The sequence below is a fragment of the Cladophialophora psammophila genome (genome assembly GCF_000585535.1).
Source record: "Cladophialophora psammophila CBS 110553 chromosome Unknown aczJe-supercont1.23, whole genome shotgun sequence".
NCBI lineage: Eukaryota > Fungi > Ascomycota > Eurotiomycetes > Chaetothyriales > Herpotrichiellaceae > Cladophialophora > Cladophialophora psammophila.
The window spans coordinates 266,089-291,710 of NW_006912944.1; the positions used below are offsets into that span (position 1 = coordinate 266,089).

Sequence of the window (25,622 nt, forward strand, 5' to 3'; positions counted from 1 at the left end):
TTCTCAGATATGCTTGCCGGTAGTGTTCTTATCAGCCAAGAGGGTGTCGTAGTCAACGAGCCAGCCACCACGTCCTCCGTGCTAGGGGAATGAGATGGGCTCAATCAATGCTCCTCGAGTACAGCGGTCTGCTTATTCTGATGCCTATCGCTTCGTCCCTTTGTTTGACAGTTGTCGAGGAATCGTAATAGTGGGTTAACGGACGACCAACCAACGGGCACCTCCTCAGCAAGTGTTATTGGACCATCAGGCTCATGGTCCGATGAAGGATACACGTGGAGTATATTGGGCGGGGTCTCATACGGTCGAGAGATGTCACCATGTGAACTGCGAGACCGGTGTGTTTTCAGTGACAACGGCAAAGCAAAGCGCAGAAATAAGAAAAAATGAAGAGGTTTAGGATTTTCGAGACAAGCTTCGATGACAGAGTCTTAATAAATGTCACCCAGCGGTGCCCAGCAGAAGGGATAGACCGGATGGGGGCACCAGGACACCAGTGGGTCGGATCAACGGCAAGACACACGCGGACAAACTTTTCTGTTCTCATCAGCAGCTCTTATCAGCAATCACTGACTCCAGTCTGTTGCCGAGCCTTACAAGACTGCGTGGCCATCTGGCGATTCCTCGACGACTGCATTGATGGCACAGTGGCACCGTGGGTTACTCACCACAGGTACAGACCATCCACACTTGTGGCAGATATCGGAAAGAAAAAAAGGTCGCAACGCTAGGACACCAAGACACCAAAGAGTTCTAAAGAGTCTTTGCCGATGACCAGAGCACAGGGGCCCATTCCCATTGGCGAACCCGCTGGAGCTGCAGGATTGTTCAGAGTTAGTTTGTCCCGTCTTCCCGGAGACACGCGAAACAGAGCGGGCCTGTGACAGAGAGAGGCGAGAACCATTCGCAGCAGTTTAGGATGCCTTAATCCAGTAAGTCCAGCAAAAGAGCTCCTCTAGCAGCTCCACAGGTTGCCTCTGCTTCCAGAAATACTTCGTACAATCCGTGTTCTTTTTCCGACCCATGTTAATGCTAATAGAACTGCCCGATAGAGTTGCGAAGACACACTGTGTAAGCATCCCCCTTCATGGCCGACGGCCCCATGTCATATTCCCCAACGCCACCGCTAAGTTGTGAGACATATCCATCGCCCGCTACTGTACGTATCAACAAACGCTGTTGCTTCATTTTCCAAAGCCTGATCACTAGTCCACCCAGGAATTCATGCGAGTCATCATATCCGGACGATGTTGCCAATAACAATCTTGCCTGCCAAAATCCAAAACAAGTATTAGTCCAGTCGTAGCAAACATCTGGGTGAGGCGATCCAGGAAGAGAGAAGGTCGCGCAGTTCCGCCATATCCCCAAACTCTCTAGTTTCTATATGAATATATGCGAGGAGCTCGGGGAGAATAAGATTTGGGCATAGCAAAATGCGGATAGGGGTATCATTTTTGGGAGTGCAAAGGTAGCGACAAAATATCAGGCTTGTGGGTCAATAGCTCGCCTCATCCGGTAGTCTGGCTCATATACAAATTCATCCGTGGCAGGGTCCCAGCGATATGCCTTGAACTCCACGCCGTATGGCCTCTGCAGGTCCACGTCAGTGATGAGTATATCTCTAGTGCGAAAACTTGACTTACCGGTTCGAGCATATATGCAACACCCAACGGAACATCCAGGTCACTAATATCCTCTTGCTTTAGACCCATGAAATAGGCCAGGAGAACTCGACAGATACTTCGATGGCCAATGATTAGGACGTGGTCTGTCATTCTCTCAATTTCGAGGATGACTTTTCCCAGCCGGTTGATGATGTCCAGATATCCTTCTCCGCCGGGGCCTGGGTACCGATACTGGAGCTTGTCTCGCTTTCGAAGCTCGTATTCGTGGGCGAACTTATCTCGGATTTCCGTGTAGGTCATGCCTTCCATCGATCCTGCGTTGAGTTCGTCCAGCATCCGCATCTGCTTGATATCATAGTCCTCGTCGTTGAAAAACTGGCTGGTCTCGATGCTCCGTTTTAGCATACTCGTCCACACGCAGAAATTCCGCTCTTGGAGAGTCTGCGCGGTATATTCCGGATTTGGCGGTGTTGTATCGCCCGGAAGCGGTGGGAAATGAGTATTTGCCTGCTTTTCCGCCTGGTAGTCTTCCCACGCCTTCCATTGGACCCCGATAAATTTGGCAAGAGCCTGAGCATATCTCACACCGTCGGGACTCAACGAGCTGTCACCGCCGATTTTACCATTAACGTTGTCCATCGATTCGCCATGTCGAGTGATCCAGATTTGTCGTGGTGCCAGATTGAAATTCATCAGGTAGGTGACGGTTTGAATGGAGAGGAAGCCCTTGACTTGATGTGTCACCATTTTCCGTCCCACGTCAATCATGGAGCAATACGCCATGTTATGTTCCTCCTCGAACTCGTCTAGTTTCTGGTATGATTTTTCATACTGTTGAACACGTTGCTGGAAATCCTTGAAAGCAGCGACCGGATCCTTGCCCTTGTAATCGGGACCGGACAGTTTGAGTCGCATATTTGCTTCCAGCAGGTTTTTATCCTGGCATCGAGACTCGACAAAGAGGATATTGATGTTCTCATCGCGCTCCCTGATGTGCCTGACCAGTGACAGACGTCGCTCTCGCGTATGATTTGTCGCATCCAGGATTCCTACCGATCCGCCGTCTTCTAGAACGTATTTCAAGAGCTCATCTAAGGCTGCATGCGCCACCTGTTCTCGCAACTGCTTTGCCCTGATGTTGTTCGGGTCGAAGAATTGCGCAGACTGATCCATGGGTTCGGGGGCAGACATAGGAATGGCGTCTTTCTTATCTTCTTCGGATTTGGAGGGGCCGTTCATTTGTAGCGGACTTATGGGAGAAGTGACCTCGCCATTAATGAGAATCTGAGTCTCGACAGCAGGCGGTGGGAGCAGTTCAGCATGATCAACGATGCTCGGAGGCCCGAGGGTGGTGGAGCTCATTCGACGCACAGATTCACGGAGCGCAGCAGTCGTTCGATCGGGTATGGGCTGACCAACTCCAGCAGCCACTCTTCGACGGTCTCCAACGTTGAATATTCTGGTTGGGTGCTGTAACCAGTTCAAGTAGCGAGCGATCTTCTTGACGATATAACTCTTCCCTCTTGCGGGCAATCCGACCATGATGATAATGAGCTTGGCCGCAACATCTCTTTCTGATATTTGACCATTCGGAGAGACTTTGGATCGAGTCAGTCCGGGGATATCGAGGGTGGTGGCACGGATTTTGGGGGTTGCGGAGCCCGACACGTTCGAGCTGCTTCGGGCATGTCTGGCCAAGTCAGCACTTCTGGTTATTGCTTCTCAGGACTCTCGTTCTGCTTACATCTGCGGACTTGTGGGCGCACTGGGCGCAGGAGTGTCGGTCAAAGCTCTGCCCAGGGCGTTTGTTGGTTGCGGTGGCAGTTTGTGTGCGGAGATGTTGGATGCAGATCTGCCAAAGGAGGTTTTGAGAGGGGGCATCAGACTGGAATGGTATGCGACATGATTAAGGGATTCGGCCTCATGTGTAGATGCAGAGGCATTCGTCATGATTGCGACTCGAGCCAGGTCAGAAAACTGTTCGCTGAAGCGACGATTCAAGATTGCCACTGGGACAGGGTCTGGGGAATTCGCAGCCAAGGGAGGCGAGGTCTGCCTCGACCCTTCTAGCAGAGACATTCAGTATCGATACCAGCAAACCAAACACACTAGAAATTGTCTGAGCAAGGGAGGACAAGGGAATAAATGAGGGAAGAAGTATTTAAGGAGCAAGTGGTGAAGAATCTGACATGTTGTGACAGGTCCTCAAGTAGAACAGTTTTTTGACTCAAACCAGACACGGGAGCGGGAAGAGGACCTGCATGCTAGGTACAAGGTAGTAGGTACAAGGTAGTAGGTACTGGGTAGTAAGTACAGACATACCTTGGAGCAGAGCAGAGCAGAGCAGAGCAGGAGCTCCTGCTCTATTAGTATTCACTTGCGCCTGTGGTTCACCTAGTGACCTCTCTGCCGGGCTCAAAATGGCCAAACGCAGGGAGGGCGGAAGTGACGTCTGCGTTTTTAGGGGGACAGATAACCTTGCAGCAGAGCTAACAAGTAACCAGGGCGTGCTCAAACGGGACACATCCAACGGGTGACAATGATGCTGACAACAGCGACGACGATGATGACGACTTCTGTTGCACCTGGGAAACACATTCCACTGTTATCGCTGTCTGATACATAAAATCTCTCAACCAGCACGATTCCCGGCGGCTGAGGCGCGAGCATACATGGAGTACCCAGTACAGTATGTCCAGTTTCCGGAGTACGGAGCAACGACTGACAGTCTAGGCACCCAAATGTCACGCCAACCGCCATCCGCTCCCTTCCTGATTGCTTCGCAAGCTTTCCCCAGCCCTAATGGACTAGCACACGCGCCTGATGTCGGATGCTGAAGCCGGGCTAGCTCCTGTATCGCTCCGTTGTTATCCCGGACAATCAAAACCTTTGTCGCTGGGAAGGCTGAATCAGAAAGGCGAGCCTTGCTTGGCTCGCCAAAGGCCTGCCTGCCTGACTTCGCCTCGCTAACTAGGCCGATCTGAGGACCAACAGGAGCTAGTGAGGCCTTCTCCAAGACCTTTCCCACTGACTCCAAGACGCTTAGCCTACGCTTTCCGGTACCCGGGTTTGTGGTATTACGAGCACCCCGTACTCCATACTTGGGGCTATGGTTCGGGGCCCGAAGACAAAGGAAAAAGAGGAACACGACCTGTTTCTACCAAGATGCAACACAGCACTAATACCGCAATACCCAGTAGGGATCTAGACAAGTGGCATGCCCTCTGCCGGACTGTGAACAGAAAGACGCATTCACCATGATGCGCAAGCAAACAGGCAAACCCCTAACGCCTTGCTATCGCATAAGGAGACCACTAACTAAGATGGTGGCGGAGACGAGTCTTGACCGTCTCTCGCCTCCTTTTCTTTTTGCAAGCGGTTCAATGTGGCCCGAAACAGAATATCCCGTCGACTCAGGCCACTCTCGCTCTCAGCACCGCCATCCTGCGACCCTCCCAACACATAGCTCCCTCCCGTCCAGCCCCCATGATCCGCATGCTCAGCATCCTCGTACGTATCGTTGGGATTGTAAAATTCCTCGTTCGACAACCGATGTCCGCCATGCATTGTGTCATTGCGCTCCACCTCCTGCTCGATTTGTTTGGTGAGGTCCCAGAAATTCTGGTCGTGCTCTCCCCAGACGTTGTGCGACAGTTCGTGACAAAGAGTTTTGCGGATCACTTTGTAGTCTCTGTATCCATCGTATGCATCCGTCCGCAACCTCAGCTCAATCACTTCACCCCGGTTGCGGTTCAAGCCCAATGTCTTCGACTCGTGGGTTGTGTGTTCAGCGGGATTCATTTCTGTAAGAAGCCCGACGCTGAACTTGTGCTTGCGCATCGTTGCTTTAACGCCCGGATCGTTCACCAGTCGCTCCAAAAACCGTCTACTCTTTTCTGGGTTCGGCAAATACGGTAGAGGCTCGATGGCGTGAAAGGTGTAGGTGCTTTCTTCCTGGATTTTCTTGAAATCGCGGACCTTGTTTGCCTTGGCCGGTCTGAAGCTGCTCGGGCGCGACACTCTTCGCCTTGCCGCACCCATGTCTTCCATCTTCTTGACCTCAGTATTGGGCGTGCCGACTAGCTTTATTCGCGTGCTCGCTGTGAGGAATTCGCTCAGTCTGCGGTCGGAAAAAGGATGCTTGACGAAACCCGGTTTGGGGAGGAAGAAGAGAGATACTCGCTCCACGTCGGCGCCAATCCTCTCGGCGCATCTCGTCGCCAGATCACTAATGGTTTCGTCTGGAATATCCTCAAACTCGAGGCTCTCATCTCGATATTGGATCTTCATCGAGGGTAGCGGCGGTTGCTGTCCGACTCGTGGCGGCAATTGATGGGCCAATTGCAGGGAATATGGGCACGATAAAGATAGAAAAGATGAAATAATAAGACATAACCTTTGACTAGCGGAAGATCATAGGCAATCAGTTGCTGAAGATTCTTCGCTCTTCGAACTGATACCTGAGCATTAATCAGCGGGGGAACCAAGGCGCAGGCGCCTCACTGAATGGCGCCACCAGGTGACCTGGCAAGGCTGCGTCGCTGGCAATGCTGGCCACGCCGACTCGGACCGAGCCGAAGTTCATTCCGTCTCGGTAAAGGTTCGAAGATCCGCGAACTGAAGATCATCAAGCTGCACCATGGAGACAGCCGACTCGTCTGGTCAGTCAAAGTGTGGCACTATTTGATGAAATGGGCAACGGAGCACATGTTTGACCCGTTCTTGTAATATGCCAAAGGCTAGACTAGATGACATCTCAAGGGTCCTGTCCACGCTCGTTTCGAATTGCACCTCTCGTTGGGCTCAGCCGCTTATCTGGAGGTTTGTAATGGCAGGCAATTCTTGAAGGACGCTCTCCTGTGTGCTGTTGACTGATTTGGTTGTGTTCCCCAGTACAAAGATTGTTGTACCTTTTCCCATTATGACCTGCCTGCTTTGTTCCCCTCGCAGCTTATATACACCAGCACTGTGGCCCTCCAACAACTTTCTATATGGCTATCATGATCTAATGCCTATTAATTTCTGCAACAGGCGTGCTTCCGGCACCTTGCAGATGCGAAGTTGGAGTAGCTTGTACCGATCCATTCCCGTTCGCATGACAGCATTCACCGTTCGCTTCTCTTCCGACCTCCACGCTAGCGACGTTCTTGCGGCCCGGGACATCTAAGGCCGGGTTTCTCACGAAAAAGTCCGCTGGGCGCAAGTGAACCTGGTGAATTTCCACAGGCATCACGGGCCAATCTTCCACACGGGGATTGTGTGTAAGACCAAAGACGTTCCAGACAACAACATCCTCATTCTCCACGTCGTCGTTGCGCGCCGCCATGTCCGCCACACCGCCCACTTCGAGCTGTGACTGATTTGTGAACTCTCCTGCTGCAAATAATTCATTGTCCCGGTATTTGGTCACCCACACGTGGTGATGGGCGTAGGCTGCACGCTTGGCGGCGATCGACCCTGGGTCTGCGAGGATTAACTGGGACGGAGTGGGAATGAACTTGTATGAAACTGGTCGTTGGGAGACGGGGTTGACCTTGTTCGGGTTGGTCATTTTGATGGTCAGGTTTGTGAAAGGGGAGGCGTGGATGGATGTTGATTTGGTGACAGGGTTGCGGAGGATTTCGTACCCGTTGCCATGCGGGTTCGTCTTCGGGTTCATAGGAATAGGTAGGGATTCTTCAGTGAGAATGGTGTTTGAATGGCCATCGATCGCGGGATCGATTCGAACGGCAAAAATGTGCTGGTGGTTTTGGGCAAGGGCGCCAGGGGATACGACATTGCCATAAGGGCTAACCTTGCCAGGGTCAATATTGACCACCGAGACAATTCCGGTGGCTCGAGTCTCGATTGTGATGCTGCAATAGAATATAAGCACTCAGTGACAGCCACGGGGTTTCTCAAACCTACCCTCCAGCTTGATCGAACTTGTAGGCAAAGATGTACTCGTAATTTGCCAATGTAATGATGAACTGAACAACCAATTCTCTCAATCGGGTCACCACAGCTCGGTTGGTTCTGAAGTTGGTGTGTTTCCAACCAATTCCGTTATCTTGCTCATGGATACAGACGACGTTCTTTGACACCGAGGGTTTGCCTTCTGTGTCAACCAGCATTGCGTCGATGTATTTGATGACGCCCAGACAGTCGCAACCAAGGGCAAGATTGTTCGCAGCTCTACCTGCACCAGCGTCGCCAAAGTCAAAAGCCTGCTTCCGTTGGAATGGAGGTCGAGGGTCGCCATACGGAACAGTCATCTCGGACAAACTCAAGCGGTAGAGCACACTCCGGCCGTCGTAGTGGATATCGTGAAGAACGGCGCACTCACGGGGAGTGAATCTGGGCCATCTCAGTCAGCAGCGAACATTCGCACGAGCGGAGAGGACTACATACCCAACTCGAAACCTCCATTTCTGCCATTCGACCAGAGAGTCGTCACTGACGGTGAATGATGGGCCTTCCGGCTGGATCACGTTCAAGGGCTTCAGGTCTTTGCGGAGAGGAGTATCCAGCAACTCTGGGACGTATTCAGCAGGTTTACAATGTTCGAGGACGTTTTTGCCGGTTGTGCCATAGTTGAGGCCGTCCTCGGTGCCACCAGTAGCTAGACGGTCGATCCGAACGATTTCCTGCTTGTAAGTGTCCATCACTGGAATAATGGGTAGAGGGAACCCATAATGGTTGCTATCTGGGTTGCCGTTTCGTAGCTTAGCGAAGCATAGACCTTGGGTATATCTAGGTTATATGTTAACGTCTGGATAATGCAGTAGTGGGTAGATGCGTACCTCGGGGTGACCTCTCCGACATCCGGACCGCCGTAAGGCCATGGGTCAATAGCCACCTCGAATTTCTCATCAAGGTTGAGCTCTCTGACAGCGTTCTTGAACATCTCTGATTCCACGCACACGTCATTGAATTGCTTAAATTCATCCAAGGTCAGAGATTGCTGGGAAGTCGGAGGCACCCGCTTGTGCTCGACTTCCTTGCCTGAGGCAACATCGATCACTGATTCCATGTACTCGTGGCGTCGATCCTCAAACACGACGTCATACTGAACACGAGCCTGGCGAGGAGGCCGGGGTGTGCCAGACGAGAGAGTACCGGCATGCTCAGCGGCGAGGAACTTAATCAGCTCGGCTTTAGCTGGTTCAACAGTGAAAATGTTGCGGAACACGATGGCAGCCTTGCGAGCGTCAAGAACTGCTTGTCGCGCAACGTTGACTTCGTCGACACTCAACTGATCCAGAGGATGTTTGAATGTCACCTTGGGGACGGTGTGGCCATTTGTGGCGGCCATTGTCTCATCGACTGCCTCTACGACGGGCAAGATGACAAAGCGGGAGAGAACGAGGAAGGAGAAATGAATTGAGGGGAGAGGAGATGAAAAACCTCAAGTCAGCCTGAGTAGCTAGAGGGACGAGAGGTTCAATAAAAGCAGGCAGGATGATGCTGATATTCGGAGTTGTCCTTCAAGGTTCAAACGGCTTGACCTCAGGATCGGATAATTTACTTGCCATGTATGAATTTCTCCACCACAAGCGGGCGGGTGGGCAGGTACCGAGGTGATAAGATCCCGACGAAAGGGCCCCAGAGGCGATGTTTATATTACGATATGAATGCCATAAAAGCGGATTGCTTGTTGTGCTCGACGTGATTGTCGTCGGGAGGAGCAAAAGCGGGATGAATTCAAGCTCAACCTTTCCAAGGACTTCGAGCCAATCAGGTGGCAGACGTCGGCTACACATACTGGATTGGGGTTAAGTAGTCGACATATCTTCACTGCCTTTGACTGCCCAAGGACTGCCCAAATGCCTAGATGCCTGCACGAATATCAAATGACCCGTTTTTACCCAGCACCTTCTGTGCCCCTCGACTCCTGGAGTCGTCTCGCCGAGTTTTGTCAGATTCTAGATTTGTTTCGCTGTTTTCCTTGGCCAGAAGAAAATTAAACACTGTTTGGTACGTATGTAATGTGCGGGGCTCAAGACGATGTCCTCCGATGAGGTCCATATTGCTAGCCACTCCCTCTCTGATATATCCAACCAGATCTAATACCGCGGAGCCCACGGGAGACCATCATGGAAACTCATCATCCTCATCCGTAGCCCAAAAAGCCTCGTCCAGCAAGTCCGCATGCTCTTCATCTACGGTTGCAAGTGCCCCTTTGGGCCTTTCAGTGTCTGTAACTGAAACCACACCCTGCATTGCAATCTCATACCGAATGGGGCAATGGGTGGGGCTCGCCCATGGAGCAAAGACAACCGAGAAGGTCCTGTTTTTCTTCTTGTCTTTCCACATATTGCCGCCCGCGTATTCCTGTCGTTCACTCTCCATCTTAAGGACGATGCGAGCAGAAATTTGATTGGCCCATGCCAGTCCGAGCGCGGGTGTCTTTAATTGTTCCGGCCTACTAGTCTTTCCTTTCTCGTCTCCCCACCCGGTGAAGAAGCGCTGTTGGTGATCAAGGCTCTGGGCCTCGTTCCGCCGATCCACTACCGCCGGTGCATACGCTCTTGGTACTGCAGGAGAGGAAGTCATTGCCGGTGATGAAGACTGAGGTAGAATTTTGTAACCATCGAAGCGGTCCGACACTTGATTGGTGACCACGACCGCGATGTCGTTTTCGATAGCGACCCGTCTTAGCATGTGCCCCAATTTGGCCAGCTCAAAGGCGCGGTCAGCGAGTTGAGCGGGCGTCCGGGTCTCGTGTTCGGCTCGAAAGTTTGCGGCCACTGAATCTAGGACGATCAGTCCAATATTGAATCGCTGGACCGCAACAGGAAGCTGATACCGAAGGATGTGTTCCTGTGCTTCCAGGTCGTTGGTTGCAATGGTATGCACACGATCAAGTGATGGTCCTTGATCAGGCTTCAAGCCGTCGTACTCGGGATGGTGAAGAAGCATCTGGCTCAGCCGCTTGGTATGGAGTGGTCCTTCAGTTGAAACGTAGATTGACCCTTTTCCGAGCCCTTTGGGGGGAGGTAGTTGAACAGACAGCAACAGCCCCAGGACGAACTGAGTTTTGCCGACAGCACTCTCTCCGACCACCTCTGTGATGTGACCTGGGTACAGGCCTCCGTTCAATGCTTGATCTATGCTTGGATCCAGGGTCCTAACTTTCAACGGCAAGTCCATCTTTGTCCCCTTCACCTGTGGTCCATCATCTGCTGTCTCTCCCACATCCGTGGCTGTAATCTTGCGCTTCTTCCTTACTCCTTGCAGTATGTCGCGTTGCAGAGACTGAATGACATCTTCCACCAATCTTTGGACGTCGGCCGAAGGAAGAGGGCATTTTCTGGCAATCTCTTTCGGGTCTAGAGAGATCAGATCGGTGACAGTAATGTCATTTTTCTCTAGGGAATGGAGGAGATGCGTATACGGTTTGAGGTCAAAATCAGGGAGGACTTCGAGGAGATCGGACATTGGGGCTGCGCAGGATCATAGAAGCGTATCGATCAGGGTTGACAGCCATTGTCTACCCTCAAGTGACAAGTCGCGAATACAAGAACGTTGTTGTTCGCATGTAGTCCGAGCAGGAGTTGATGTGTACCAGCAAGTGCGGACAAGGATGCAGATGTATTCGGACCGGGCCTCTTTCGAGATCCACCGTTTTGAAGCCAATGTGGAAGTTGTGTGCCTCGTCGGCACGGTCAAAGGCGAGAAGCGTGTACCGAGGCACTGGTAGTATATGTGTTGAAATGGCGCGATGCCCTTTTAGGAAGGCCACAACCTCAGGCTGTTTTCCGCGAGGTGACACCGACAAGACCCCAGTAAATCATGCAGCCTTAATAAGCCACTGAAGATGGGCCCATATAATTCGAGTTCGGCCACGATGACTTTTCTTGATGGGCAAAATTACCACCATGACTCCTCGCAAAGTCGCAGAGTATGGAACGTTCAAGAGTCCCATTGAGCCGCAATGCTTTGCAGCTCCAGGGTCCGTTGTGTTGAATCAACTATGTGTCAATGTACGATTGAGCTTGTCGTCTGTGGGATCACGCTGATATGTAGGCAGCGCGACAATGGTAAAATCTATCTCCTTGAGGTACGGCCAGACGAGGGAGGGAGAGGCGTCATCGTCGAGCACTACAACGGACAGAAGAGAGACGTCCTTCCCAAGCAATACAACTGCTTGTCCCAGGTGCATGAATATGGCGGTGCCTCCTTTGTCTTTAATGAGTCTACAGGCCATATCATCTTCACGGATTGGGAGACCAAGGGTGTCTTCGGTCTCGACCCTGAAGCAGGCGAAACCATCCCTATCCTGAAAGCAGATCCCAAGGTATACTACGCCGACTTTGCTATCCATCCTCACCATTCTCAATACACCGTGGCCATTAAAGAAGACCATCATGCATCCAAGATTGCAGACATACAAAATTCTCTTGTGGTCATTGACTCGTCCACAAACGAGGTTCGGCCCCTTGTCACTGGTTCCGACTTTTACACATATCCGAGATTCAGTCCTGACGGGACGAAGATATGTTGGATACAATGGAATCATCCCAACATGCCTTGGGATAACACAGAACTATGGCTCGCTGATTGGGAAGATGGCAAGGCCAAGAGCCCTAAATGCATTGTTGGCCAGCAGACCAAGGCCAGCATAACCCAGCCACGCTGGGGTGATGATGGTGTGCTCTACTTTGTCTCGGATCAGACTGATTTCTGGCAACTATATTCGTTCTCCAATGGTGAAGTACAACAACTCATATTGGCGGGCCTAGAGGACGCGGAATTTGGATTTGCGGATTGGTTTCTGGGAGGCTGTGAGTTCCCCGCTCCTCTAGAGAACCATGTGGCACCTCGCAGGGATATCGTTGCAAGGGCTCAGCCACACATCGCTACGAGCTAATAGATATTTGTAGCTTCCTATTGCCTCTTGGACCCTTCCACTATGGTGGCCGTCTTCAACTATCAGGGCCGCTGTACCACCATTCTCGCAGATACGCGAACACTTGAATGGAGAGATCTCAGCTGCACTATTGTCGAGATCATGCTTGATGCCCTGAAGCCAGTATCTGACACCTCCTTCGCTATCATAGGAGCAACTCCTACCATTCCGATGCTGGCTACAGTGATTGATATCAACGAACAAGGACTTGGAACAATCTTGCAAAAGTCGACCCAAACATCCCTTCCAGAAGATTATGTCTCCCTTCCACAGGCTATTACCTTCCCGCGCATACACGGTCCCGGCGGTGGTAATGCATATGGTCTCTTCTATCCTCCGAAGAATCCACAATACGAAGCTCCAGCTGGCACGCTTCCGCCCCTCATCGTCGCGGTCCACGGTAGGTTCTTCTCCGCCTTAAGCGTCCGCTTTGTATATCAAGGGGTTAATTTTTTCTGTGTTAATATCAGTGTAAACTAACGGTTGTCTATCAGGAGGTCCAACATTCCAGGAAGGACCAGGATTTTCACTTCGCGACCAGGCACTTACGACTAGGGGCTACGCGCTGGTGCAAGTTAACCAGTAAGTTTTCTCACTCGCTGTAAGAGTCTTTCGAGTTTGGAGAACTCATCGATCTCGCTTGTTTGGTCTTGCTACAAACTAACACATATCCGCAGTGTCGGAAGCACTGGCTATGGGCGTCCATACCGCAACCTGCTCGCCGGGCAGTGGGGGGTTAGCGACATCGCAGATGCCGTTTCTGCCGTTGAGTACCTAGCTCAGCAAGGGCTTGTTGACAAATCACGGGTGGGAATCACGGGTCATTCTGCAGGCGGCTATGCAACGATGCAGGCTTTGGCCAAATACCCTTCGGTGTGGGCTTGCGGAGTAGCCGAGAGTGGAATATCGGATATGAAGCTCCTTGTTGAGGAGACGCACAAGTTTGAATCCCAATATCTGTCGCCATTATGCTACCCTCCTGGCACCTCGCCCGCCGAGCAAGAAGCTATCTTGAAAGACAGGAGTCCTCTAACTCACGCTTCGGAAATTAAGAGCCCGCTGCTGATTATCAGTGGAGCAGATGATGCTATTGTACCGCCAAATCAAGCATACAATTTAGCCAAGATCGTCAAGGAGGCAGGCGCAGCGGTTGATATCAAAGTCTACGATGGCGAGGGACATATATTCAATAAGGGGAGCACGCTGAGTGATATCGAGCGGAGACGGTATGAGTGGTTCGCGAAGTATTTGACTAGGGCAACTTCATCGTAGTACGAGAATATGAGTCTACGAGGATGCGCGGAAGAGGTCCGTTACGATCTGTATCGATAGATTACTAGCGTGTCAAGAACAGACGCCATCAATGGGTTCACAAGAAATGGTATGTTGATGGATCACTCAGGTCAATCTTGAATGTAGAGTCTAGAATTTCGAGGCCTATCTTAGACACACGGGTGTCCTGCCTTGAAGGCGTTCAAGTTCTTCATACTCTCTTTAATTTGGATAGAGATTCAGTGGACAACAGCTCTTTCAGAGAGGCACAAGAGTATATGTCGTACATAACGTAGTGCAAGTTGCTCATCAGGCCATGCAGGGTAAGATACAGGCAGAGATTTCAACCGCCTCCGAGTCCTGACGTGGAGGAGTTAATGAGCAAGCTAGCATAGAGGCTCATTACTGCAGATTGGCATCAACAAAACTCGACGGGGAATTGCTCTGACTGGTCTGCGTTGATTCAGGACGGGACGCCCTATCTTGTCTGTTCTTACCTGCCACTACAACAACCGTAGATCGTTTGCTTCATGGGGATTCAATTAGCCCATCAGTGCGTGCAAATGGATTAGAAGAGAAGGAAAGGGGAGGAATTGTCGTCTCGCCGAGCATTGACGAGGCTACGAGGCTGGCAAATCGGAGAATTGCAGCCTCGTTTTCCGCTACAAAGCTCGAACCTGCTGAGCTTCGCATTTTCCCCTCAGACCTCGCGTAGGCTTGACTCGTCGGCTTTGAGGACTCTATCACTTTCAATTCGCATATCATGGCATCCGTCGCTCAGCCTTGGCTGTTTTCGAAGTAAGTCTAGTCTCGTGTCACTTTATGGCCTCATCTACGGTCCCCAAAGCTAACTTATATCTTTCATTTTGCAGATTCATTGACCCTGTCTTCGCGGTCTGCGTTGGACTTTCTGCGGCGGCACTGCGCATCCAACGTGAGCAACGCGAGAAATACCCTCAACAGGATTCCAGCTTTCCTGCACTGTGGCAGAAAGGTCACAAGATGAATAAAATCTATTGGGCGAAGTGATTTTGAGGCATGAGCAAGAAAACACACTCGTCAGATACCAGCCGTTCGAAAACAAAAACATGTTGGGAGGTAGACAACAGCAGTCGATCGACCATTATCGGGACGGCAGTTTTTTGGTGTCACAATGCACGCCGATGAGCTTTTTAAGCCACGTGCCTTCACTCTTCGCGAGCCGACGCCCCAATTCAAATATCAAAGATCGGGTGTCGAGGGAGCCAGAACTCGACCGTCCATGTCTCTTGTGCGAATAGGATGATGGAACAGTGTTGTCCTCCTCTGGGACTGTCAGTACCCGAGGAATTTGACAGAAAAGTGGTCTTAAAATGTCTCTTTCTTTAACTCCCGATATCTGAAACGGCCTGGGAAGGATCAAAAGTTCCGAAGTCAAAATGCGAGAGTGGGCATCTACTTTGGATTCGTGCCATCTGAGACAGGAATACTGAATACGGTGTGCCAATTGTCCTGCATTCTCTCAACCCATCATTCCAAACCCCATATAATGCCACGCTCAAAGGAAAGCAGGAACCTGCTTGGCACCCTCGATCGGCTTCATGTAGCTCACGCGGTCTTTGACGTAGAGCTCGGCCTGCATCTCCCTGACGTCTGGTTGATCTAGACTCCCGGCCTGCAACAGGAGAATCAGCAAGGCATCCCCGGCATCGTGTCACGTTTCTCCTCATGCACGATCGTCACCAAAGCCGTGCTTGAACGGTGCCACTATGTGCCGGTATCATGATGCACAGAGAATGGCACCACTTACTTTGACAACGGTCTTGTCAGGCATGACTTCCAACTCGCAGTACAGACTCGACCCACAATGTCCGCAGAAGAAATGCCGATTGATTTTGCCACTGTCACCAACGACGTCAAAAGCTTTTGGCGTCCCTGGTGGAACGAAACATATCAGCATTCGTTAAGATGGCGGAAGTACTCGGTAAGGGCGAGCGAGCGGCAAACTACTGCCCTTGTCAGTTTCTTACCGGCAGTGACCTTGAAGCTTTCACGGTCAATGACAACATTAGGGAGTCCAGCTGAGCCGCCCCAACGTTGACAGTCTTTGCAATTGCAGAATGCTTTCAGCGCGATGTCGCCTGTGAACTCATACTTTATCTGACCACAGAGGCAAGCTCCGGTGGTGGCAGACATGGTTGTAAATCGTGGGTTGCCTGAATACTTGGTCGGGCGCAGGAATAGTCAAAGGGAATGAACACCAGAGCGACAAATGACGGAGAAACAAATGAACCGACAGTCAAGAGTAACGGGGATGTGCCTGGTCTCTTATACATTTGAGTTTGATTGATACCAGGCGCACGCCGACCCATATAATGATAAGGCAACATTTTGTTGGCCATCGTGTCGCCAACGTGGTGCCCTCTCACTCCTTCATGGATGACCGAGACACCAAATACATTAAACTCCCGCCCATGGGGTGGCGAATCAAATCTCGTGCGTGGTTGACACACAATAGTCAAGTCCTCCAGAGCCCCGTATTGTACCGTTCTAGAAAGACAGAAGCAATTTGCCAATTTGCGAGAAGGATTAACGCTCGGGGAGCGGTGAGCTAAAGAGAGATGGATGATACGAGAGCCAGCGACATGTTCTAGGAATCATATGCAGATAGGGCAGTCAGCAATACCTAGCGAGCTAGGTATAGAACTCCCGTCGGGTCGTAGATTGTTACCTGATTCAGATACAGGGTACTGATCTCCCAAACCTTGTATAGTTGTTTAGCCCCCAGATATATGCAACACGCCCAATCGACCGAGGATGTGCCTGTTGATTCTCCACGAGCAGACTTTCGAGCCAGTTCATTCACTGACCACCTGCATTTTCCCTCCACTCAGCCTCCGCCAGTATGGTCGGAGTAAGAGATCTGCGTGTTCCCGGTTCCACCATGTTCCTAGTCCTCCTCTGCTCCTCGGAGCAGTCTAGCTTGCTCAGGTTGGGCATCAGGAACAACAGGAAAGCGCATAGAATGTCGATTCGGTTGCGCCGCTATATCGACGAGATGCTGTCAGTGCGAGCAGTCAGTTACAATGCAACCCGTCGGGCTTCAAACTCGGAAATGATTACCAGAAGGATCCAATTCAATAAATCGGCCAATGCGACTAATCCCGCAGCGACCTGCTCCTGATTCCGCCACGGGTCAACACATCGACGTGTATATCCCAGGCTCCTCTCGCAGGCTCTCACGTCAACATCCTGACTGGGAAACGGCCACGCGCGATCATGTAGCGAGTTGAAGCCGCAACACCGAAACGCATTTTCAATTCCACGCACGGCATCCTCATTCTTGGCCCGAAACAGGCGGGTCCATTGGCTTTCAAGGCCGCAGCTCAAGATATCGGAGGGGACTGCGTATACGAGGGAGAGAATGAAGAGAGCAAATGGAAGAAAAGGGAGAAAGTATCGGAGGTAGGGCGCCAGGATTGCCAGAGCTCTCTTCTTAGCCCTTGCAGAAAATGCCATGATGAAGGGTCCGATGAGAGCCGTCATTATGCTCAGGACTGGGAGTGCTAGAGGGCATGGGAGGGCTAGGTGGATGATCCTCGTCCAGGAAAGACTGTGGAGATTGATGTAAGACTGCCGAATCCAAGAGTCCAGATTGAAAGAGACTGTGGGAGACTTACGCCGAGAGGATGATTGAGGCGATGCCCAGCTAAAATTCGACATGTTAGGACACCCAGCAACGCAAGAGAGACGGGATATCTCACAACTATTGAGATGAGGCTGAGATATTTGGAAAGGGAATCCATGGCGGAGAAGGGTGGCAGGGAGTTTGATGCGTTTGAAGGTGTTCTTTGTTCTGGGCAAAGACTCCCAGGTACCTATGTATATGCAGAGTAATAGTAAAGGAGAGATCCAGAATAGCAGCAGAACAGAAAGTTGGAAGGAGTGTGAGGGGAATCAGACATGGTGAGGATTGTATGATGCCGGTCTGGAGCAAAGGACATGAGCCCAGTCCATGACAGTAGCGGCAACGCGGCATGTGTTACACAACATGGAGGGCAAGAGGGCAGAAGAGGGTTTGAGGAGGACTGCCAGCTTGCAGCGCATCACATTGCATATTCTTTGTTCTCTTTGGCGGCGAGGCTGCGTTAGCTGAGAAGCTAACTGACGTGTCTAGGTAGTTTTGGGGACGAGTGGGCACCCTAGGCCGGGCTGGGGGCTTTAGCCTGGTGCGCCTTTAGGTGTTGCGGGGCCCCCAGGCTGGTGTTACCGAAAGTGAACCCACCAACTCAGTCCTTACTGGCGCCTACACAGGCAGGCACCCAATCAGTGCCTCTTAAATTGAGGCATCCACGCATCGACCTCACAACTTCCATATCCCTGCTGCAATTAGGATGCATCATGTGCTGGATTCATTTCGTATTCTCTTGGTCTCTTTCTCTACACAAAGAGCCGCCATGGCAGAGCAAGTGTCTAGTGACGCACATGCTCTCCCAAAGCGCTCGCTCCTTCCCATTGCCCTAAGTGTGCCTTTGCCTTTCATAATCTCTCTCACATTCACCACTGCGTGTTGTGATCACCGCCTTAGTTCATTGGCACGTCAGCCACATTTGCTAGCATGTGATTGTATGGCAGTGAATATCGCATTTGGTAGAAAGGCTGAGAGTCCCTCTCTACGCCTATAACTTATAAGTATCTCTAGTCTTCCATGTCCTTCTCATCTTACATTGCAACCACTCAATTGTCCATCGCTAATTCAGTTGCTGCTGGGTTTGTCTAGATCCTCTGTTCTATCAGCTCGCTCTATCTCGCTCACCTCAACTGTCTCCTTGTCGTTTATCCTCTCCGTCATTCACCAGACTGGGCAACTTTGGCAACATGTCGGCGAGAGGACGCGGTGGCCAGACCACTCTTCCATCTCACCCCAGAGGTCGTGGGAATGGTTTCAACGGAAGGGGAAGCATTGGTCGAGGTGGTACTTTTCGCAGTGGTTGAGGTGGTGGTCGTTCCAGCCAAAGAACGAGCGCAGATGCTCCGACTGTCTTCTCGTAAGAAACCCTTGCCATGGCCTGAAGCTTCCCAGGACGAAGAACTGACTGCTTTATCACCCCATAGTCACAGTCCCGGTGCTTTTGCCCATCTCGATGTCGAGATCGAGAAGCTTGAGGGCGAAATCGAGCAACATGTCCTCAGGTCGTCCCGTCCTGATCCGAGTCTCCCTATCCGCCCTGGCTTTGGTACAGAAGGACGCAAGGTCTTGCTTTATGCAAATTATATGCATCTCGATTGGGGCAGTGTGGTTCTTTACCGCTACAGTCTCAGCTTCTCAACAGATCTGGCTACTGGAAAATCGATCAAAGCAAAAGACCAGGAGCGGGTGGTGTCACTACTCCTCGCACAGAACTTTTCTCAAAACCGATCCGGCATTGTCACAGATTTTAAGTCCTTAATCATCAGCAACACCAAGCTCGATCCATCCCTGCAGGGTTACATCATAACCTACATGATGCAAGGTGAAGATTGACCTCCCCCAAAGGCCAAAAAATATCGTGTCGGCGTGACCCCAGAGGGCACCAATACCCTGTCGGAACTCATTGCATACTTGACCTCCACGAGAGCCGATGAAGTCTTGAGCTCGAAAGAAACAATCATTCAGGCCTTGAATATTGTCATTGGACACAACCTCAAAGCGACTTCACAAATTACATCCATCAGAAGCAACCAACATTATCCCAAAAATCCTCCGCCGTCGGAGAGATTCGACCTTGGGGTTGGACTAACGGCGATTCGCGGTTTCTTCATGAGCGTCAGAGCTGCGACAGGTCGTATCTTAGTCAATGTTCAAGTCAAGCACTCACCCTTCTACAACGCCGGCCCCCTTGTGCGTCTTGTGGAAGACTTCGGGGCTGCAACCGACTTTGACAGAAACAAACTCGACAAGTTCCTTGAAGGACTCACTGTCCACCCGTCCCATCCTGCTCGGAGGAACAAAGCTGGCCAACTTGTTCCAAGACCCAAAGTCATCAGCGGGCTTGCCACCAAGGGGGACGGAAGAAAACGTCCTCATCGACCTATTATCCCTGAATTTGGCGCAGGAGCAGATAGAATACAATTCTGGCTCGACGGTGAGAAGAAATATGTCTCTGTGTTGAGCTTCTTCCAACAGACTTACAATATCACCCTCAAATACCCTAGGATGCCGGTCCTCAACGTCGGCAACTAGAAGCATCTAGTGTATTTACCTGCGGAAGTGTGCCAGGTCCCACCAGGTCAAGCGTTCAAGCACCAGCTGTCAAGTGATCAGACAAAGAATATAAGTCCGTTCACCATTCGTAAACCGATCTACAACGCGCAGTCCATTGTCCGAGAAGGGGTGGCGATGCTCAATTTTGGCCAATCGGCAAACCCAACGCATGTGAGTGGTATACTTTCCCCTCGTCCTTGCGCGGCGCACTGACAGTTCTTCAGAATGCCTTCAATCTGAACGTCAAACCCCGACTGATCACGGTGCCTGGTCGCGTATTGGGTTCCCCAAACGTGAACTATGGAAACAAGAAGACTGTGGCTACTCGATCTGGCAGTTGGAACATGCTGAATACGCAATTTGTCTCGAACGTGCATGTCGACAAATGGACTTGGCTTTTCATCAAGACTAAAAGCTACAAAGGCCCATTGAGCAATCGACAAGACCTTGAAGCCGCCGTGAGGGAGTTTGCATCCGCACTCTGCAAGGTCGGCATTCAGTGCACCAATTGCAGCCCTGGCCAAGAGGTCACTGTTCAGTTCGGAACTGGGAAAGACATATCAACTGTCAACGAGGAGGTGGATAAGGCGATTCACAAGGTTTCCTCTACCTTCTTCTCTACCTGTGCCTCTGCGCAGAAGCAATTCGTGCTAATAATTCTCGCCTCTGACAAGCCCGAGCTCTATAACAGAGTCAAAGTCAACTGCGACGTGCGAGAAGGCATCAATAATGTTTGTGTGCTGGCGTCTACATTCGCCAAAAGAAATCCGCACGTTTTCGCAAATATGGCTCTGAAGGTTAATCTCAAACTGGGAGGTGTCAATCAGTCGCTGAACCCTTCAAAGCTCGGAATTGCAGCGGGGGGGAAGACGATGTTCGTTGGATTGGACGTCACCCACCCATCTGTCGGATCATTGGATGTGGCTCCCAGTGTCGTTGGCATGGTGAGTTCGATCGATCAGCTGCTGGGTCAATGGCGAGCCAGCGTGGTGATCCAGGAGAGGCGCAAGGAGATGGTATGGGGTTTGAAAGATCTGATGAAAAAACATCTTGCCTTGTGGAGACGACACAACAAGGGCCTCTTGCCGGACAACATCGTGGTCTACCGAGACGGTGTCTCGGAGGGGCAGCACCAAGTTGTCCTTGACGAAGAAGGTCCCCTGATTCAAGCCGCGTGCGCAGAGGTCTACCCAGCGAATGCCACCAAAGAGAAGCTCCCGCGTCTGAACATCACGATTGTCAGTAAACGCCATCATACCCGATTCTATCCAACAAAGGAGAAGGAGCCCGATGGTTCCAAAAACCCGTTCAACGGAACAGTCGTGGACAGGGGTGTGACAGAAGCACGAGGTTGGGATTTTTGGATGCAAGCACATGCTACCGTCCAGGGCACAGCGCGTCCCATCCACTATTTCGTGGTCTATGATGAGGTCTTCTGACACGACCAACAGCGTCAGGCGACGACACCGACGGGTATCCGGTTCACAAACGCTGCCGACGCTTTGGAGGATCTCACTCACAATATGTGCTACCTCTTTGGACGATGCACGAGAGAAGTTAGCCTATGTCCGCCAGCATACTATGCAGATTTAGTATGCGACCGCGCCAGACCCTACTTGAGTGAGGTATTTGAACCTTCGTCCGAGGAGGGGAGCCCACTAATAAGTCAAAACATGGTCACAACGCACCCTCGAGTTGCTAACTCGATGTTTTTCATCTGATGGACTCGATATGGACATCAACCGGCCAGCTAACATCTTGGGGGTTTTTCTTTTCGTGGACCTCTCTGCAATTATGTACAGGGGGAACCCGGGAAGTTTGCTTAGAAAACACCCAGAAAACAATGAGAAAGAAAATGTCCGGAGTAAGCCTAAATGTTTTTTGAGCCCCGAAGTCGGACAACCCACCCAGACTATTATTTAATTATAATGACGACGATAAGGATGTCTTTCTCCCAGGGGCTTGAGGCAAGGCATCCGTTTCCGCAACCCACCTTCCTCCCGATCGACCTTCCCTTTCTGTCGTAGTCATTTACTTGTGCCTGGTGGTGGTTGGCGTCTGGTTCGCTCATCCCGAGCCTAGCCCAAGTGACGCTCTTCCAAGATGCGAACTTCCTGATGAGGAAGGTCGTTAACGATGCTCCCAAGTCTGAAATGCCTGGATTCGTGCAGACAGTTGGGCCTAAAAACGATCCTCGATTCCCGCAGCTGGACTTGATGTGCTCTGCTCGCACAGTCTTCAGCTGAACTTCTGCCTAAAGTCAGCTCACACGCAGCCGCCCGGGCGATTGGAAGTTAGACAGTTAGAGATCGATAATATCTCGACAGCTTGTCGGTTTGCTTTCTCGTCCCGACTCGGATCTATTCTTCTCTTTGCCCTTGAGTGAAAGATATAATTCCCACCGAGACACTCCAGATGGCCACCTCTAAAGCAACGGAGGGCAGGGTGCCGTTCTCGCATCCAACCTTGCCAAAGGCCTGCGAGACGTGGTACAAGGTTTATGGGGACCTCACATCGTCTTCGACTGGGCGGCCTCTGGTCATTCTTCATGGAGGTCCTGGTATGGGGCACAATTATTTGTTGAATCTCCAGCGCCTTTCGGACCAATATGGCATTCCCGTGGTGTTCGTAAGTGTCTCCCAGGATCTGTATAATGCTCCCGGAGTTCCCATGCGTCGATTATGCACGCAGCACGACACGGTTGTGCGATGCTGATGGCAGATTAGTATGACCAGCTGGGATGTGGTCGCTCAACACATCTCCAGGAAAAGAGACTTGACACGGACTTCTGGGTCCCTGAACTATTCGTGGCTGAATTGGACAATCTCCTGGAGCATCTCGGTATTTCAGAGTTTGACTTGCTTGGCCAAAGCTGGGTTCGTTGCCCTTTTCTTTGAAAGACTGCTCCATGCTTGCTCACGTTTTCATCATTCAGTCCCGTCAGACTCGAGAACACGTTAACATTTTCCATAGGGTGGGATGTTGTAAGTACTATCACTACAGGAGTCCTCAAAGCCCTCTTTTCCATGACCTTCCACAGCTGTTTGATCCAGCTGACGAGATCAGAGGTTCTATGTTCGCAATCCGAGGAAGTCGAGGTCTCAAGAGGCTTATTATCTCCAACTCCCCTGCATCCATGAAGCTCTGGGTAGAAGCATGTAACAAGTGGCGGAGCCAGCTTCCGAGAGATGTTGACAATGTCTTGACGAGACATGAGGAGAATCAAACTTATGACGACCCAGAGTATAAATCGGCAGTGGAAGAATTCTACAAGCGACACGTTTGCAGGGTCTACCCATTTCCACAGGATCTTCTGGATACACTCGCAAACGTCGAGGTAGACGATGTGAGTCGACAGAGTCATTATCACTAGCTCGGAGCGAGTTTGGCAGGACGGACTGGACTGACAAGACACTTTGTAGACTGTGTACTACACCATGAACGGCCCAAGTGAATGTAAGTCTCCTTCTAGTGCTTGGTCACCCTCACACTCACTTGTCCTTATAACCCATGTCAGTGCTAACAGTATGCTAGTTACTGTGATAGGGAATTTGAAGTGAGTCTTCTGAAGAGCCCTCCAACCCCTCCAGCTGGGTGCGCTTTGGTTACGGTGCTCCCGCTCTTCACAGATGTTCGCTACATGCTAACAAGTCGCAGGACTTGGTCTGTGATTGAGGATGTTCACAAGATCACGGTCCCCACCCTCCTGCTCAATGGAGAGTGGGATGAGGCCCGAGACAGTTGTGTATACCCCTTCTTCCAAATCCCAAAAGTGAAATGGTATACACTACTGGGTGCGAGCCATTGTAGCAATCTCGAAGTCCCCGAGAAATACATGGAAGTGGTAGTGGAGTTCTTGAAGAATGCGGCGTGATGGCCTCCTGGTCAATATGGCGCACTGCGTGTGTGTGTGACGTGAATAGATCTCGGTCGCCGCCACTACCAGACCGTGGCAGGGGAGGGACTCAGGATCCAGTCTTGAGGCTTGGGTCCACATGGCCTATTGTCCTGCCCCGTGAAGGACGATCCCGTACGAATCCATCTCGCGGCGACTCCGTGCAAGAGACCGCTGGTGTTAATCAAAATGCGACTGGGGGGATTCGGGGTTCGATTGAGACATATCACCATACAATAGTGGCGAGTTGCATGATGTGAGCAATATGAACAGGATCCAAAATATCTGATGGCTGGCTGCATCAGCTCCCTTTTCATGCCTCCAGCAAGACCACATAGCAAGAAAGGCGTGTTCCGACGCAACCAGATTGCATTGCTGCACAAACACTACCAACTGTCCAATACTTATCTTTTGCGTACATGTTCTGTTTTGGTCGTCACATTGAACCTCACCATCACCCACAATGCATGCATGATCAAATCTACGGGCAACTTCCTGCGTCTTTCCCGAACTGAGACAATGTCACCAAACACTCCATACCCTTGAGATCAATTTCTGCCGGATTTCTTCTCCTTTTCCCCAGCCTTCTGCTTCTCCTATTTTTGAGCCTTCTTTTTCTCCTGGGATTTCTTTTTTCTTGACTTGCGACGGCTTTAAATGCAGAGTCATATTGGTCCTCTTCCTCTATGGTAAAGTCATCTCTGTTCCGCTGTCTCGCCTTGACGGCCTTGATCAAGTTATTGCCCGCCGCTATTTTTGCAACTCTTTTCGCAACTCCTGCCTTTTTGTTCGCCACACGGTCTTTGTAGAAGCGGTAAATCTTGAGTACGTCAGACTTCAGGTCAGCTTCAGCCCAACGTCCTTCAGTTTCAAAGTTGATGATTCGTCTCCACCTTTACTTGAAATGGTTTCTGTTTGAATATGTGGTGGAGGATAGGAATTCCTTGACCGCTGCTTCCTGTTCTGCATCCCACTCTGGCTTCTCTGGCTTCTGGTAATTCTCAAAGACAGTGGCACGTTTCGACAACAGCCCAAGGGTTTCGTTCCCGAGTGGGATTAAACTCCATTGTCGAGTGTCTGGTCCTTGCAGTCCCCGGCCGCCTCTAACGCAAGCCTGGACATGTCAAAAGCAGAATCCGTACTTTAGCCGGTACATCAGGAATGGTGTCAAAATTTAATGCACGGTAGTGCAACATGGATCGATCTCCGTGGACTCGACCTCGACCCCGCCCCCGCCATTGATCTATTGTGAGAGTTTTGCATTCGAAAATTCCACTCGATTACCATGGTCGCCGTCTGTCAGACTCGTCTCTTAGCAGAGATGACGGTCCCCAGTCTGTGTTTCCGGGCACCTCGAGACACCTCTAAAAGTGGAGAACTTCACATGGACCACGAGGTTGTGGCAGAGAGCGCCCAGATCTTCCAGATACATTTCGGCTTGTTCATTCTGTGCCGCGACTTGGGTAGGAGGAGTCCTAGGAGAGGAGATCTTAGGCAGAATAGGCCAGGAGAGAGCCTTCCACGTGACGGCGGCGTAGTCGCTTGACACAGCGAGACAGGTTGACTCGAACATCAACGGGAGGTCGAGCAGAAACATCATGGAAATGTAGTCTTTTGAAAGTGAATTATGTAAAACCATAATGTTACATTTTTACCGGCCCGACCTCTATCCCATGGATGGTGACTCTGTACCATCCTTCATAGCAAGGTCCGACT

General features: G+C 51.1%; 10 protein-coding genes across 10 annotated transcripts; 4 read left to right on the top strand and 6 right to left on the bottom strand.

Moving 5' to 3' along the window:
- Positions 1 to 1,482: 1,482 nt before the first annotated feature.
- On the bottom strand, positions 1,483 to 3,575 carry A1O5_11066 (6-phosphofructo-2-kinase; the record flags this gene model as incomplete). Its single annotated transcript, XM_007751639.1, has 3 exons — positions 1,483 to 1,590; positions 1,644 to 3,315; positions 3,370 to 3,575. 3 exons carry the CDS (start codon positions 3,573 to 3,575, stop codon positions 1,483 to 1,485), a joined length of 1,986 nt encoding a protein of 661 aa, XP_007749829.1.
- A 1,368-nt stretch (positions 3,576 to 4,943) lies between these two features.
- On the bottom strand, positions 4,944 to 5,915 carry A1O5_11067 (uncharacterized protein; the record flags this gene model as incomplete). The annotated part of the gene is made up of 1 exon (XM_007751640.1): positions 4,944 to 5,915. One exon carries the CDS (start codon positions 5,913 to 5,915, stop codon positions 4,944 to 4,946), a length of 972 nt encoding a protein of 323 aa, XP_007749830.1.
- A 715-nt stretch (positions 5,916 to 6,630) lies between these two features.
- On the bottom strand, positions 6,631 to 8,919 carry A1O5_11068 (primary-amine oxidase; the record flags this gene model as incomplete). Its single annotated transcript, XM_007751641.1, has 4 exons — positions 6,631 to 7,480; positions 7,533 to 7,961; positions 8,016 to 8,357; positions 8,408 to 8,919. 4 exons carry the CDS (start codon positions 8,917 to 8,919, stop codon positions 6,631 to 6,633), a joined length of 2,133 nt encoding a protein of 710 aa, XP_007749831.1.
- Positions 8,920 to 9,698: 779 nt separating this feature from the next.
- On the bottom strand, positions 9,699 to 11,045 carry A1O5_11069 (uncharacterized protein; the record flags this gene model as incomplete). Its single annotated transcript, XM_007751642.1, has 1 exon — positions 9,699 to 11,045. The coding sequence occupies one exon, from the start codon at positions 11,043 to 11,045 to the stop codon at positions 9,699 to 9,701; it is 1,347 nt and encodes a 448-aa protein (XP_007749832.1).
- Positions 11,046 to 11,485: 440 nt separating this feature from the next.
- A1O5_11070 (uncharacterized protein) lies at positions 11,486 to 13,788 on the top strand (the record flags this gene model as incomplete). Its single annotated transcript, XM_007751643.1, has 5 exons — positions 11,486 to 11,590; positions 11,638 to 12,391; positions 12,491 to 12,916; positions 13,011 to 13,098; positions 13,194 to 13,788. The coding sequence occupies 5 exons, from the start codon at positions 11,486 to 11,488 to the stop codon at positions 13,786 to 13,788; spliced, it is 1,968 nt and encodes a 655-aa protein (XP_007749833.1).
- Positions 13,789 to 14,610: 822 nt separating this feature from the next.
- A1O5_11071 (uncharacterized protein) lies at positions 14,611 to 14,817 on the top strand (the record flags this gene model as incomplete). The annotated part of the gene is made up of 1 exon (XM_007751644.1): positions 14,611 to 14,817. One exon carries the CDS (start codon positions 14,611 to 14,613, stop codon positions 14,815 to 14,817), a length of 207 nt encoding a protein of 68 aa, XP_007749834.1.
- Positions 14,818 to 15,325: 508 nt separating this feature from the next.
- On the bottom strand, positions 15,326 to 15,963 carry A1O5_11072 (uncharacterized protein; the record flags this gene model as incomplete). Its single annotated transcript, XM_007751645.1, has 3 exons — positions 15,326 to 15,442; positions 15,578 to 15,702; positions 15,798 to 15,963. The coding sequence occupies 3 exons, from the start codon at positions 15,961 to 15,963 to the stop codon at positions 15,326 to 15,328; spliced, it is 408 nt and encodes a 135-aa protein (XP_007749835.1).
- A 933-nt stretch (positions 15,964 to 16,896) lies between these two features.
- Positions 16,897 to 17,178, bottom strand: A1O5_11073 (uncharacterized protein; the record flags this gene model as incomplete). Its single annotated transcript, XM_007751646.1, has 1 exon — positions 16,897 to 17,178. A coding segment is annotated over one exon (282 nt), but the record flags the coding sequence as incomplete, so codon positions are not given.
- A 1,618-nt stretch (positions 17,179 to 18,796) lies between these two features.
- A1O5_11074 (uncharacterized protein) lies at positions 18,797 to 21,732 on the top strand (the record flags this gene model as incomplete). The annotated part of the gene is made up of 5 exons (XM_007751647.1): positions 18,797 to 19,280; positions 19,335 to 19,978; positions 20,027 to 20,182; positions 20,236 to 21,441; positions 21,469 to 21,732. The coding sequence occupies 5 exons, from the start codon at positions 18,797 to 18,799 to the stop codon at positions 21,730 to 21,732; spliced, it is 2,754 nt and encodes a 917-aa protein (XP_007749837.1).
- A 694-nt stretch (positions 21,733 to 22,426) lies between these two features.
- A1O5_11075 (uncharacterized protein) lies at positions 22,427 to 23,885 on the top strand (the record flags this gene model as incomplete). Its single annotated transcript, XM_007751648.1, has 7 exons — positions 22,427 to 22,639; positions 22,738 to 22,887; positions 22,985 to 22,995; positions 23,078 to 23,357; positions 23,434 to 23,467; positions 23,546 to 23,567; positions 23,669 to 23,885. 7 exons carry the CDS (start codon positions 22,427 to 22,429, stop codon positions 23,883 to 23,885), a joined length of 927 nt encoding a protein of 308 aa, XP_007749838.1.
- Between the last annotated feature and the right edge of the window lie 1,737 nt (positions 23,886 to 25,622).